At 48.6% G+C, this 16,133-nt stretch overlaps 1 protein-coding gene across 2 annotated transcripts in view; it reads right to left on the bottom strand.

Moving 5' to 3' along the window:
• Window positions 1-16,133, bottom strand: part of CDC27 (cell division cycle 27) — a 1,618,725-nt gene that overhangs the window by 1,482,150 nt on the left and 120,442 nt on the right. For both annotated transcript variants that reach the window (XM_069634092.1, XM_069634093.1), the window contains exon 3: window positions 990-1,137. In XM_069634092.1, coding sequence (XP_069490193.1) covers window positions 990-1,137 — 148 coding nt within the window. The remainder of the gene's footprint in view (window positions 1-989; window positions 1,138-16,133) is intronic.

Genomic DNA, 16,133 nt, shown 5'->3' with positions numbered 1-16,133 from the left:
TTGAATAATTTGGGCAGTCTGGAACGGAGTCTGTAGTCCGGAGTGCTACAAGGTGTGTGTTTTGGGTAGATCTTGAGTGCAAACATCAAGCGTTAGCAATTGGGCTCAACTCTGATTGTATGGTACTAGTATGGAGAGCCAAGGTTACTGCAGTCGCCTTAAAGCGGCAAGTACCATGGGACTTCATGAGCAAGGCTATGGCATCGGGCACGTTTTCAGTTTTCTGCAAGCATTAGTGTCTTGATACCATCGCCTGGGCTGATACCGGGTTCAGCCAGGCAGTTCTGCATAATGTATTTGTTGGCAGTGAGGCAGCTTCCTACCTTGAATTTTTCAAGCTATGAAACCTCCCATCAGTATGGAGGAAGCAGGATGGGACGTAGGAGTAAGAAACAGTTACTCACAGTAGTCACGACTGTAGACGTAGTGCATAGTGCCCTTTTCTGTATACACCCCCTTATTTCCTTCAAACCTCCCCGCCCAAAAGTGGTCAACTTCGAGATTAGGAGCCAACATTAAAGGATTGGCAGGCGATGCTGGTTGGCAGAAATGTGCCCAGGCACACCCTTGTGTGCTGTAAACTAAAAGGGAACGTTTTTTTCTTTTGCAGTACAAAAAAGGCTCATCGTATCGAGGGAAGGGGACGAGTACAGTAGTCCGTACCGTGATGAACTTTGTTAAATTTTGCAACTTGCACAATTCATTTTGCTAATACCACCAACCAAGACCAAAATGTAACTTGCACCAAACAGGACCCAGTAACTAGTGGCCGCGAAATGTGGCTCGAGACATAACATGCACACTCAGAGGAACCATTCAACCAACCTTAGTCTGCACTGTAGGATGGCAGGGTTTGATGCACCATATTAATTTTGTAGCACTGATTACAGCTCAAGCAAATCCCACAACAACGGCAACTCTGAAGCTCATTTGAACGTATTACAGTCACCACAAAAACAAGTGCAAATGCATGACGTCAGAGGACTTACTTGTTAAGGTCGACGCAACACTTTGCTAGCAAGTATTTACATTGCGAGGTGGAACAGCTGTGACCCTTAAGTAGTCTGTATGCCTTGTATGCCTTTCCTGATCGATAATAACACGTGGCCAATAAAAATAATGCTTCTTCTGAATGCACTGTGAAGGAAAACAATGGTTACCACAAAATGCACATTATGTATTCAGAGCACTAGAGGCATGTTTTTACAAGAGGGCATGCTGCAGAACGACTTGCACCCCACACCCCCAATCTAAAATTTCAGCTAGTAAAGTGCAAACACTTCAAAGAGGCACCACTTTCAACCTCTTCCCTCCCCCCGCCTCTTCCCTCCCCCGCCTCTTCCCCCCCACACACACCCTGATAATTTCTACAGAACCAAATTGCCCAACATCCCTCATCAGAACTAATGCACACAAGAGCATCTGTTTACGAGGAAAGTACACCACCATTCCTAATCACCCAGAGCAAGGTAGTGTCCTGTAAAGCTGAAGAACAAGTTGCTTACCCGTGGTAACTTTCCTCCCACGTATTGCTCATCTTTGATATTTTCAATATCCCAACTTTGCTGCTTCAGATTTTTTTTTTCAGCAAGGGGCACTGTGCGTCAACGCCCGTCAGGTCGTTGTCCCTCGGAGGCCTCAACATTTTTACGAAGGGAGCATTACCTTCTGTTCGACGGTTACTCCCCCTGAGAGAGCTTAAGCTGCAACAGCAAGGGAGAATTCTAGAAAGTTACCAGGGGTAAGTAACTTGTTCTTCGAATGGATTGGGTTCTCCCACGTATTCCTCATCTTTGATACACTCCCAAAGCAGTTTACGTAATTTGTATTGGGAGTAGAAATGGTTCCATGTGAAAATCGTGGCAAAAAGGCTGTGGTTGTGCCGCCGCAATCATGTAAAGGATGCAGGGGGACCTCTGCCACCTCCAGACCCATTATACCATTTAAGGTGAGCGGGGGACACCCCTGCAACCCCCGCTCACCTGAAATGGTATGATGGGTTACACCTTTACCGAGTCAAACCACAGCATTTTTGCCGCAATTCTTTTTACTGTATACCGTATAAATTAGTATGGTATGAGAATTTATGGCTGTGTATGCACTGAATGCAACACCGCTTTCCCAAAAGCGGAATCTTGGCCTGACGAAGAGTCTAAACTGTCATGTTTAGTATAGGTGTACACAGACCATGTGGCTGCTGAACATAAATCCAAGGCCGACGAAGTTGCAATGCTCCGGGTCGAATGAGCTCTTAAGCGTTCTGTAGGATCTTTACCTGCCAGCTTGCAGCATTCCAATATAGTTGGTATTATCCATCTGGATATAGTTTGCTTGGTAATGGCTAGTCCTAGTTTGTGACCTGAATAGCCGAAAAAAACAAGTGGTCATCATGTAGTAATTTTGCCAATCTGAAAATGTAAAAGCTCAGTGCAAGTCTAGGATCAAGCCTGTAAAGTCTTTCCTCTTCCTTCCCAGGATATGGAGGAGGATAAAAAGATGGTAACGTTATTTTCCGAGTAACAGGTGGCTAACCTGGAGAACCGTGCGGAGGAAGCTGAAGGAAGGGCGAGAAGGAATAACACCTGCGTGGTCGGCCTGCCGGAGGGAGAAGGCCAGGACCCTACAGACTATGTGGATAACATAATCCTGCAAGAAATAGAGGCCGACAAACTCTTGCAAGGATTTACAGTGGAGAGCACACAGAGCCCTCATGAGGAAGCCGAAGGGAACGATGAAAAGAGCTTCATCCACCATCACAGCATATCCTGACTACACAATGTTAGTCCAGAGGCAACGGTACACCTATGTGGCAGTTAAGAGGCGGCTACGCACGGCCGGAATCAAATACATGCTTCTGTACCCCGCGAAATTGAAAGTGTTGCACAAAAGCAGAATGTTCTTTTTTGACACCCCAGAGGAAGCAGCGACATGGCTCGACCTACAGGGCTGCCCGGAACGAAATGCGGACCAGGCCCAGGAGGAGCACGATAAGTGATGGGGATTATATGTATATTGAACTGACACAAAGCGGAGCACCCCAGTAGAGACTTTGATGGAGATGACGGTGGGGTGCGGACGGATAATGCTGATACTAGCTGTGATATCCTTGATTTTGTTGAACCTAATGGACTGTAATATAGAATGCCGAGTAGATAAGTAAATTGAGTAGCAATGCGTGGTTGAATTGGATTGGAGCGGCAGGACGAAGACACCCTGTAAACCCACCCCCCCAGTAGTAGTAGTAGGATAGCCACTAGGACGACCTCACCCTGCTGAGCTGCGAGTACAGGCTATTGCCGGAAAGAGCTAAATGCGGGGATGCCTGAGATCCAGGGATGGAGCTGGGCAACAGTGGGGGGTGGGGTTGAGGGGGGGGGGGTGATGCTGGGGAAAGGAAGGAAGGTGGGAGGGAGGAAGGTTGGGGAGTTGTGTGTTTTTAGTTAAGGGGAGTTTAAACTGGGAAACAAGCCTATATAGACTGAGATAGAACTTAGATCTGGACTGCACAGGTGGTGGGGGCGGGGAGGAACTCTAATAGGCCATGGAGGACCTTAAAGTAATTACCTGTAATGTTAGGGGGCTTAATAGTTATTTAAAGAGGAACAAGGTCATGTTGTATCTGCATAGGCAAAAGATAAACATTGCTCTGCTGCAGGAAACCCACCCGACACTGGATAAGATGGAGACGATTGCTAAGAAATGGAAGGGAGTAGTGGTGAGCTCATCATATTCTGCCTATGCTAGAGGAGTGCTTATCTGGGTGGCGCTGCAGGTCCCTTTGCAGCGGTTGCAGGAGGTAGCTGAGAAGGATGGGAGGATGGTTATTACTGAGGGGATTGGTGGAAAATAGGGAGATAAGCATTGTAAATACGTATGCCCCGAATCAGAATACAGCGGCATACTTCAGAACGCTATGGACTAATCTTAGTATGTGCATGGGGAGCACGGTGATCTGGGGGAGGGGACTTTAACGGTGTACTTAACCCTAGGGTAGATAGATCAGACGGGAGGATGGATAGACCCACCCTAGCTGCTAAAGCGCTGCAGACATTGTTGGATGACTTTTGTTTGGGAGATGTGTGGAGGATGAGACACCCGCAGGAAAGGCAATACTCGCATTATTCCGCCCCGCAGCAGTTACATACGAGGCTGGACTATTTCTTTGCTACACCAGAGGTAATAGAGATTACACAAGTAGAATATAAAGCAAGATTCCTTTTGGACTACTCGCCCTTGATCCTCGGATGGCAATACTGCCCCCCCCCCCCCGAGAGCAAGGATTCCGACATGGCGCCTCCGACCGGAAGCACTGAGAGAGCCCTTTTTTAGAGATGATATGAGGGAGTAAATTATAACCTATTTTGAGACGAATACTGGCAGTGTGGACTCGGCGGGCACACTGTGGGAAGCCTTTAAGGTTGTGATGAGAGGGGTTGCCATAGCAAAATCTAAAGTTCTGCAAAGGGGGATCCTGGCTGACCTACGGGAGACAGAAGGGGAACTGGAAAAGGCATCGAGAGGAGGAAGTACTACTAAGGAAGAAATGGAATTGATACTCTGGCTGCAGCAGAAATGCGTGGATCACTGGGAAAGACTGTGTAACCTCAACTATAAAAAATAGAGACAGCACGCGGGAGGGGATAAACCAGGAAGTCTTTTGGCGTGGTTATACAAGAGCGAAACCCCTAGACCCACGATCAGAACAAGAACAAGGGAAGACGGTAGTGTAGCTGACACCCAGGAAGGAGTTAATCAGGCGTTGCAGACTATGGAGATGATGGGGAGAGTGGTCGCGCGACGATAAACCGTGGAGGATATAGGATTGCCAAAGATTAGCGCGGAGGAAAGAGGAATTGGATGCACCAATTACATTGGAGGAGCTGGAAGAGGTGGTGAGACAGTTGCCCACTAGTAAGACCCCTGGGGCTGACGGACTCATAAAGTGAATTTTATAAAGTATATAAAGGAGGAGGTTCTTCCCCCCACTGTTGGAAATGTTGAAGCGTTTGAGCTGGGTAGACTGCCAGAGTCACTTAGAGAAGAGATTATAATACCGCTTCCCAAACCTAACAAGCCTGGGCATAGCTGCGGTTCCTATAGACCTCCATCGATGTTAAATCAAGATAGCAAGATATTGACGGCTATTTTAGCAAATAGGCTGAAGAGGGTTATTGTTAAACTAATACACCCTGATCACACCGGTTATGTCCCGAATAGGAATATATCCAACAATCATAGACGACTCCAACGGGTCATTGAGTTTTGGGGCAAGAACGAGGGTGAAATGGCAATTGTATCTTTGGACGCAATAAAAGCCTTTGACTCGGTCAGGGAGCCATGGCTGTTGGCATCCCTGGCGGGCTATGGGATGGGGCCTGGATATATATATATATATATAGTGGGCGAAAATGCTATATAGTGAACCGCTGGCAAGAGTTAAAATGGGAGCAGCGATATCGGAAAGATGGCAGCTTCACAGAGGCACCAGACAAGGATGTCCGTGGTCTGCGATGCTTTACATATTGGCTCTGGAACCCCTAGCAATATATTTGAGACAACAATATGACATCATAGGCAATGCAGTGGGAGGGGAACGGCATCTGATTTCCCTATATGCGGACGATATGCTGCTGTACTTGCGGCACCCTGAAGAAAATCTCCAATATATTTTAGAAGTAATGGAGAGATATGCGGGGTTGTCTGGTATAGCGGTCAACCCTCAGAAGTCCAGCATGTTTCCACTGGGAGGATATAAAGGGATTCTAATGGAACAGTTACTGATGTTACAGATATCATGTGCGGTTAGTACATTTCGTTATTTAGGGATAGACGTATACCACACAGTGGAAGGGGAGCATAACCACAAAGCTGAGGTAGCCAGCAAAAAAAAAAAAAAAAAAAAAAAAAAAAAAAAAAAAAAAAATTGAAAAATGCATGAGATTCTGGGAGAAGTTGCCCTTGGCAATGATGGGACGGGGGGCAATGCTAAAGATGGTGGTCCTACCTAGGCTCCTGCACTATTTTGGGACTTTTCCAGATCGGATACCCAAGAAGTTCTTTATTAAACTGAACAGTATGCGTATGGATTTCCTGTGGCATGGCACGCGAAACAGAGTGGCACTGTGGAAGCTAGAGAACTTTTATGAGAAAGGGGGGATAAAACTGCCTAATTATGAGGTCTATTATGTAGATAGCCAACTGCAGTATGTTGCCAAATGGCTCTCAGATGAAGTGACCTCCGAATCCAGGTTGCTTGGACAAGATTGTGCCCCATTTTACTTGAAAGAGCTGATGTGGTTGCCCAAGAGAGAAATGGAAGGGCGCCATAAATGCGGAAACTTGGATGAAGATGTGGCGCAGGGCATGCCAGATGATGGAGCCCATCCCCATGTTCCCCGCAGATGCCACTAGTCGCACTAAGGGGGTGGGGGGGGGGGGGGATAAGCAGCTAAGGATGATAATCAGGAACCACTAGGAACCGGTTGGGTTAGCAACAATGGGTGATATCTGGCGAGAGGGCTCTATCATAGATTTTGAGGTGCTGGGTGAGGAAACTGGGTTGCACACAGGCCAGTACATTACATAACATAGAATGGCGCAGAGAATCAAGAAAATATGGCCCGAAGTTGTACTAGAGGAAGAACCAGAGGCTACTATAGACATAATATACGGTAAAGCGGAGGGGGGACATGAGATATCTAGAATATACGAAATTATGATGTCTAAGGTTGGGAAAGAGGTAACACAATTGAGACAAGACTGGGAAGCAGAGGTGGGAGCCCTGATGGACGATGGGAACGAGTTCAGGGGTACCATAAGAAGGTGTCGAGGAATGCGAGATTAAAACAGATACAAATGTATATTACGCATAGGGCGTATATGACACCCCAGAAGATATCCAGGTTCAAAAATGCAGGACGGCAAGCATGCCCTAAATGTGATTAAGAGAAGGCGAGTATGGTGCATATGTTTAGGACATGCCCGGTTATCGAGCGCTTCTGGAGTGAAGTGCCACAAAAACTAGCAGAGAAGGGGGTTAAGATTGTGGTGGATACAGTGTGGGCCCGTTTGCTGGGGGGGTTCCCTAGTTCGCAGAAACTCAAGCATGTGAGTAAACTGAAATATCTGGCATATGTGCTTGCAAAGAGGAGAATTGCTATGGGATGGAAGGCATGCCACAGACCGCGAGTAAAGATGTGGTGGAAAGACTTCCAGAAATGGGCAGAAGCAGAAACCACTCAAGAAGCGAATAGCGCAGTGGGGGGAGGAACAGACAGAGACCCTGATGGCCTGGAAATAATAAATAGTGGAGTTGTTTGGGGCAATACAAGATCCAGCAGAACTCATGGAAGGGGAGACCCTACCACAAGATGCAAAAACGAAATGAGGGAAGTAATAGGCTTGGAATTGGGGGGGTGGAATAAGGGAAGCAGTGATCAGAATTAAGCGATGTGCAATTGGACTGTTGATATATGCACTGCATGTTTGGTTTGTATTGTTTGAAGAAACTAATAATCATTTTTTTTTTAAAAAACGTTTTCTTCCAAGTAATCTGAAACTCAAACGATTTTGGGGAGAAGAGTAGGCTTCACCTTCAGTACCACTCTGTCTTTATATAAGACAGTAAGAGGAGGCTTGATCGCCCTTCGGGCTGATGTAATTGCCACTAGAAAGACGGTTTTCAGTGTTAGCAGTCTTCAGGGACAAGAGTGTAAAGGCTTGAAAGGAGCTCCCATCAAAACATTTAACAGCAAGTTGAGATACCACAGTGGGACTTCAAACGGGATTGGAGGGAAAACATTAGTTAGTCCCTTTAAGAATTGTACTATTAGAGGAATCTTAAACTAGGAGACTGCCTCTGAAGGGCGCTCAAAAATGATATCTGGCAGCGCTTTCCCTTTTAAGGTACCAATCTGGAGCCCCGGATTTGCCAGGGGTAATAGAAAGGATAACACCATCAGTGTATTACAAGAAAAAGGGTCAACGTTCTTATCTCTACACCAGCTGCAGAACTTATTCCAGCGGCAGGGGTACAAAGATTTGGTTTTTGGCTTTCGGGCCAAAAGCAAAATCTCCATCACGTTGTCTGGTAGGTCCCAATCTTTGTATCTCATCCTCTCAGAAACCATGCGTGAAGGCTGAGAGTGCTGATATCTGGAGGGCGAACCCGACCCTCCTCTCGCAAGAGAAGATCCTCCCTTTGTGGAAGACGTATCAGCGGGCAGATGGACATGTCCAGAAGGTCCGGGTACCACGTACTCCTGGCCCAATCCGGGGCAACTAGGATCATGGATTTCCTGAACTTTCGCAACCTCCTGATCAGGTGAGGAATTACTGGGATCGGAGGAAACTATTACAGGAGTGGAAATTCCTAGTCTACCACAAATGAGTCTCATAGAGCTCTTCTTGGTGAAAATTCCCTTGAGCAGTACAGCTCGCACTTCCGGTTGACAACGGTCACACGAGTTGTTCCCCAAATGATGAAGATCTCTTGAAGGACTCCCTGAGATTCCCACTCATGAGAGACACTGCTCTGCCTGCTCAGAGCATCCGCTGTAGTGTTCTTCTCTCCGGCTAGGTGAACTTCCACCAGAGGGATTTCTTCTTGTATTGCCAAGAACCAGAGCTGCATTGCCTCTCTGCATTGGTAGTATGTTGAGGTAGTACATGGCCACTGTGTTGTGCGTCATTATCAGGACATTCTTTTGCCATACAGAGGGCAGAAAAGCCTTCAGCGATAGTCTGATTACCCTCAGCTCTAAAAGGTTGATATATAGTTTGGACACCGACAGAAACCAACAACTGATGGTCAAATCGTTGGTATGGGCTCCCCACCCCATGAGTGGGGCGTCCGTCACTACTGTCATCTCCGGCCATGGTTGCCAAAAAGGGTCTCCTTTCAAGATGTTCTCCCGACCGGCCCACCACTGAAGGTTCAGCAAGACTCTGCTCGGGAATTGCAGGCGGTCCGACATCCTTCCTGTGAATTGTGACCACTGGGTCCTGAGAGCCCACTGGAGAGATCTCATTCTCAGGCGAGCGACTGGCACCAGCAAAATGCAGGATGCCATGAGACCGAGCAACCTCAGAAAATCCGGTAGATGTTGGGCAGTCTGGAATTTGGTCACCATCTGCAGATTGTCTTGAGCCATCACCTCTGGTGGCGAGGCCTTTCCCAAGAGATGTATCCAGGACAGCTCTGATGAATTGGAGTCTTTGTGATGGCATCATATGGGACTTCTTGAAGTTGAGGGAGAAGCCTAGCCTGTTCTGGGGACCCTGCCCTGATCAGCTAATCATCCAGGAAGGGGTAGACATGAATTCCCCCCCCCCCCCTGTCCAGAGACTCGCTGCCACAACCGCCATTAGCTTGGTGAAAACCCTCAGGAGTTTCGGGTTCTGCCATTTGGGCGGATAATGAAAACCGCAAATCTCAGGTACTGTGTTACGCTCACCTGGCTCACACAGAGGCGTCGATCTGAACCGACAGCTGTGGTCTCCACCAACGTGACGCATAGGGCAGAGATGACGGACTGGACTGGCCCACCTAACTTCGTTTGCTTGGCCCGTAGGAATATTCTTCTGCAAATGGAGAAATGGCATTAACCACCCGTGGAGTGGAGCATAAATCCCTCCAACCCTGTTGGTCTCCCCACAGATCACCTTTGATGTCCCCCCTCTTATAGTCTCACCTGATGGTTTGAAAAGATGAGCTCTCAATCCTGCATTGAGCGCAGAGGCGCGTAGATTAACCAGTTGCTTCACTGGCTCGAAGGAATTGGTGAGTTCCAGAACAATATTGACTCCGAGATTCCGGGCAAGACGCCGTAAGTATGTAGTTCGTAAGAGTTGAAATGCCTGACTTTCACTCTTGTCCGATTCCTTGCAGGTTGCAGCTTGACCCTAGTGAAGAGTTCCTCATGGCAACCGGGAATATTCTGGTAAGGATTTGTATTATCCAACACAGTCCGATAAAATAATGTCAATATGTAACCTGTTGCTTTCTCCCTTATTCAGGCGCTGAGAGAAAGTATGAAGTCTCGGGGAATAATGCCTCTGGCGGTAAAGCAGGTAAGTCTATTGTGGAAAAGAGGGTACCCCTTGTTAGTCCCTTTGTTTCACCTTGCTGTCCTTTTGTTTCCCTTTAGGGACCGGGGTTCTACGAAGATGCAGTGGAAGCTGCGCCGACCCGTGAAGAGGATTAGTACCCCCGGTGGTAAAATCAGTTAAGTCTATGGGGGGGGTAACTAATATTCCTCTGTGTGTTCCCTTGGCTCACCTTGCTGTTCTTGTCTTCTCCTTAGGTGCCGGACTGCGGTGAAACATGCAGGAGGATGCAGTGGAATGTGAAGATGCTGCGAAGGCCGGTGAGTTCAGCGTGGCGCTGCAGCAGGCGAGGTGGCGCGCATAAAATAACTTCTTTCTTCCAGCTCGAAGATGCAATGGATCGGGAATTCAGGTAAGGATCAAAGGTATTTCTCTTGTTCTAACCTTTTCTCCTTCTTTCTCCCTTTTTCTAGGAGCTCCAAACTCGAGGCGGGCGTGGAAGAAGACTGGATGCAGACTTGCAGGCACAGTGAGCTTTACGCTGATGGATGCAGAATAACGTGAAGCGTGTGCTGCTCTTCGGACGTGGTTTAAATAGCCTCCAAAGTAGTCCCAGGTAAGTATTCCTCCCCAGCCCCGCCCAAGTAAAAGAAATCGTCCCAAAGTAAAGCTTGGAGCTCTTGCAGCATGGTCTGCATCATGTAAATTTTAATCTATGAGCCTGGCCTATGGTGCCAGAACTGACTCTCCATATGTGCCTGGTGCCATAGGCGTCAGGCCTGCACCCAAATAGCCCGTAGGAGGGTTTGTTGGGCTTGCTTGGGATGACTTGATGCCTGCTTCCAGGATTTCTGGGCTTGGTCTGGGTCCCCGGGGGTAGGCATCATGACATACTGTCTGTGCTTGTGATGTAGCAGTGCATGAAAGTAAGCATCCTGAAGGTCCAACGATACCAACCAATCCTGAAGCTGGAGGGCCTGAAGGATCTGAGAAAGGGTTACCATCTTGAACTTGTCCTTCCTGAGGAACTTGTTCAAGTCTCTTAAATCCAAGATGGGTCTCAATCCTCGGTCCTTCTTGGGGGATTAGAAAGTAAGGAGAGTACCAACCCCCTGATCCTCTCTGCTACAGGCACTGGGTTCTATAGCACCTTTCTCTAGCAGGGTTAAAATCTCCTGCATAAAGAGCAGATCTGGAACCGTCAAAGAGTTGTTCGGAAGTAATAGCTTGCCATTCTGTCAAATGCTGCGACAACCTGCCTCCTACTGCAGTCTTGTGAACCAAGAACTCAGAGGTTTTGGAGCAGCTGACTGAGTGGCTGCAGGTAAGGCAGCCCCTGCTGTTGCGGTCTTAGCACTTCTTCCCCGTCAACCGCGGGGGAATAGTCTTTGTCTTCTTTGAGCCGGCTGTCTTCTGCCTCTTCCAAATCTGGAGTAATGGTGAAAGTACCTATCCCTCCATGGTGTACCTGTGGGGCAGTTTGGAGTTTGCCTTATTGCAGCTCCAAGGGATTTGGCTGCTGCCTTGGAAGTTTGCAGATTCTCCAAACTGTCATCAGCTTTGGCGCAAAATAACTGCGTGCCATCAAAGGGCATGTTCAGAAGCCTGGATTGTATGTCTGGAGCAAATCCTTACTTCGCAACCAGGCAAATCTGTGCATCACTGTACTAGCCGCCATAGCTCTGCTGATTCGGTCAACAGATTCAAGACCAGTCTGGAGGGTTTCGCACATTGAGTCTTTACCATCCTTGGCAATGTAAAGGCATCGGTCTCGCTCCTCCCCTTCGGGGATATGGTCAGCCACCATAGAAATACACTCCCAAAAGGTGTATGTGTGAACCTCGCAAGCATGCATGTAACATTGGTTGGCCAAGGCGAGCGAGCCAGACCGCTGAAAAGGAGGGTTGAGGGGTGGGGTAGGGGTAAGCGGAAGCCCGCTCGAGCGAGCGACTGAAAAGACCCATCTGTCTTCTGTGATCGTCTGCCACGCCTCCCACTGAGACGCAGTGAGTCTTCCCACCAGGGTCTCGTGCGAGCACGGAAAACCATCATTTAGTAGGTTTATCAGGGGCAGTGCCACCTGAACCAGAGGAGGCTGAGGAGCGGGAGAAAAACCATGTCCGTTGTTGCCTACGGCGGTTGTTCCCCAAAGGGGTATCCACTCTGCGATATTTGTGGTCGAGGAAGCCCCTAAAGCCAGAGGAAGGTCGACATTGCGACAACGGTCTCTGGGTTTTGAAAGGAGCCTTAACCAGGACAGACAAGGACTTAGCTGTCTGAGTGCTATCCTTGGTTTTGGTGAGCTCTACATCTGTTGTAGAATGAAAGTCCCATCGAACGGAAGGTCCAACACCTTGTCCTGCACTTCTTTTGAGAATTTAGTTGCATGCAGCCACGCCTGCCGTGAGGTATCAACCCCCAGCATAAGGCCCTGAGCCGAGGTGTCTATGTGATGAGCCGCAGCCTCCAGGAGATCCTGGGCCAAGACCCTGGCGTCGGATAGGCCACCTTCAAAGTCTTCCAGCTTCTCGACTGCGATAAACCCCTCAAACTCCGACAGACCTTTCCACACCCGCATTTTAGCTCCCGCTAATATCAATTCAGCGTTGGCCTGCCTGAGCTGCAAGACTGAGTTGGCGAAGATTTTCCTCCCGAGGGGGTCGAGGAGCTTGTTCTCCTTTCCCAGAACCTCAGTAGCCTTCGTGGAAGAGGATGCTGGAGGCCTGGACTGCAAAGTGGCCGCAGCCACTACTGTGGAGGACGGGGGCGGACAAGACGACAGGGCCACCTCTTCCGAAGAATGCAGCCTGTAGCTGACGTCAATTTTCTTATTGACAAAAAAGTCCAGAGTGTGGCGTTTCCCAGACTCTGCGGACCCTGGCCAGAACGTCCATCTGCAAGAACAGGCAGGTACTCCCCAAGGGAGACCAGGTGAAGGCCCCAGAAAGCATGTCCTCCTGCGGAGCGGGTGCCTTGGGCACTGGAACATCTAAGAAAGAAATCATGTCCAGTACCCGGTCATGAAAAGCTCTGATAGAGTGGGGAAGGTCCTCGCTGTCCTGATCGCCTTGCGCGTCATCCGACAGATCAGGACCCTGCTGAACCGTGTCAGGAGCTGCCTTGTCCACAGTGGACAATGGGGGCAAAGGCGGAAGAGTCAGGGAAGGCACCGTAGGCAAGGGAGGCGCCGGCGGAACCACCGGAGGAACAGGTGTAGCCGGAGGCGCGGGAAGACATATCTCCCTAAAAAGACCTTTGAAATACTCCCTCATGGGGCGGTACGCATAAGTGTTTGAAATTTACAGAGAAAAGCGTCCTCCAGAGACTGTTTTGGAACCTGAGGAGGCCTCTCATGAGGTGGACAAATCCAGGGACGTAACGGGGAAGGGTGCCACACTGGCCCCTCCACCGATGTATCCACATAAATCAACGGTGCCGACCCTGCAGGCAACGAAACATTGTGCGGAAGAGGCATCCAAGCGTTCGTCATAAACTGGCCGATAAGGATGCGCACAAGGGACTCCATGTTCACCCAAGGGACCAAGCCCTACACTTGAGGCCGATGGCGTAGTTGTAGGGGTAGCACCCAAAATGGCAGCCGCGGTCGTAGCATGAACGGGCGCCATTTTGTCCTCAACTGAGGGGAACTGCGGCACGTGAGGAAGTGAGGCAGGGCCCCCCCGTCGATGGATCAGGGATCTTAACTTTAGCCTGAACATAAGGGACCTCGGCAGAGCCGGTACTGTGAGGCCTGGAATGTTTTTGTGACATACCAACCGCCAAATTAGCCTTCGAAGGAAGGACCTCGGCACTGCCTGTAAAAGAAGAACTTTGCTTCTTTGCCCCCTCAACAGGTCTGGTGTCGCCGCAAGAGTGGAAACGGTGAGAAACATCTTTCACCAACAAGGCCTTGTCAGGCCTCTCAGAACTGTTCGTAGCTTTAGCCTCTGGACGAGGGACCTCGGATCTTGGCCCGGTAACAGCCTTATCTGCGCGGGCCTCGAACATCCGTTTGGTAACAGCAAGCCCACCCAAGGCCTCGGGGCGCACCCTGGTCTTATTTTTGAGGGAAGCCGACAGAAGCCTCAGAGTGAGCTCCGGTACCCCACGACTCAGTAGAACTGGGTCTACAAACAGCCCCCACACGAGGGGCCTCGGAGCGTGCTGCAGTATCCACACGCCCCCTTACGGAGAGCCTCTGAGAAACCTCTGGTACAATTATTAGGCCCAACAGGCACCTCAGGGCGAACCCCAGTGGCAGGGCGATCAACGCCCCTCCCAGTCCGATAGGAAACCGGAAAGGTATCCCCCGGCCGGGGTGCTCTGAAAAGTAAAGGACTTACCGGGTGTTTTTTCTTCTCGTCGATGAACGCCTGAAAATGTGAAGGAGGAGTTCGTCGGAAAACCTCCTCCCACCGCTCCAACCGACGTTTAAGTGCCCGGATCGAAAGGGAGTCGCAGTAAAAACAGGAGTCCCAACGGTGATCCGGACCCAAGCACTATAAACAAAGAGGATGGGGACCCAGCCTCGCGAAACGACAGTGACACGAACTGGAAAGTCTAGTTTGAACAACAGAAAGACTAGTACACGATCGCTAGCGAGAGCCAGAGGAAAAAAGGCAAGAAAATCTTCGAGGATGCAAGTGCATCCAGTCTCGAACGAGCAGAGAAAAGGACTGATGGGCGATGCGTGGGGCTGAGCCAAGGTGGGTGGGGTTGCAGCCGCGTGCCGGGCCCCGCGCAGAAAGAGAGGAAGGACACATTTTTGGAGAAAAAAAAATGTATTCTTTTTACAAAGTGCTCCGGTCCCGTCCCACAGGACGGAGAGATGTCCCATAAGTATGGAGGAAAGGGGACGGGACGTAGGAGTACATAGTATATACAAAATAACAATGACTAGGTTGCTAGCAAGTTCACATAAAACATCGCACAAGAGACATCAATCAAGGAAAAACAGTCACAAACCTATAAACCATGTTGACCTCAACAAATTTCAACACGTACCATAAAATAATTGAAATCAACCTCCTCACATGCATAACCACAAAAGACTGCATGAAACACAAACACCCACCCCCCACAACATATGTAGTAGACTCAAAACATTTTATTAGGATTGTTTCCAAATAATCAAAATTCACCCATAACGATCAATGACATTTCCCCACTGTTCATCATAGCATGTTTCTTTGTGTAACTTACAAAGCATAGTATTCTCGGAACTAGAAAGAACTTGCACATCCAAAATCCAGTCCTCCACTATTGGCTTCTTACTCTTCTACTAGACCTTCAATATCTGCTTAGTAGCTACTAACAAAACTTTAGTAATCCAACACGATGTTACCCAATCAATTTTATAATCATTGCTTGGTGATTGTAAAATAATTGCAGACGTGTTTCTAGGCAATGTAATATCCCAAACCCGGTCAATCCCATCAAACACATCACTCCAAATGTTCCTCACCCTCTCACAGCTCAACATGTGAATCAACATACTCCTCTTTTCCACAACCCCAACAACTATCACAATCAATCATACCCAAAGCACACATGCGAGCTGGGGTCCAATAGATTCTACCCAAAATCCTCTGATGAATGTAGTGTAGCTGCAAATCCGCTTTAGCACTTACTGCAACTCTCCAGACCTTTTCCCATTCAACTAATGTCAATTCTCTACCCAGCTCCTCTGTCCATGCCAATCTCAATTTTTCCCACGAATCAGTCCACTGCACATCCAACTGCATAGCTCTCAAAATATCCGACACTTTTGTGATCCACAGTTCAATAGATTGAGGACCTCAGGTTCCCGCAATAGTGGCGCGTCCATCATTCGAATCCTTTCAGACATCAAACCCATCAGATCACGATATCTCCTTAACTCTGTTTTGTAATCCAAATTTTTCTACCAGCCTTTCAAAGGGGACCATTCCATCTTCACCCCAAATATCACCAACCTTTAAAATACCCCTGCTAATCCAACTTCTCCAATTCAAAGGTCTATTATTAATCTGCAGACCAGGGTTGTGCCAAAGGGAGGACTTTGTAAATGAATAACCCTTGCTCATTTCCCACTATTAGTGACGCCA

Source organism: Ambystoma mexicanum, chromosome 13, assembly GCF_040938575.1.
Source record: "Ambystoma mexicanum isolate Mex_15411 chromosome 13, UKY_AmexF1_1, whole genome shotgun sequence".
Classification (NCBI taxonomy): Eukaryota; Metazoa; Chordata; class Amphibia; order Caudata; family Ambystomatidae; genus Ambystoma; species Ambystoma mexicanum.
This window is presented reverse-complemented; position numbering and strand designations above follow the sequence as displayed.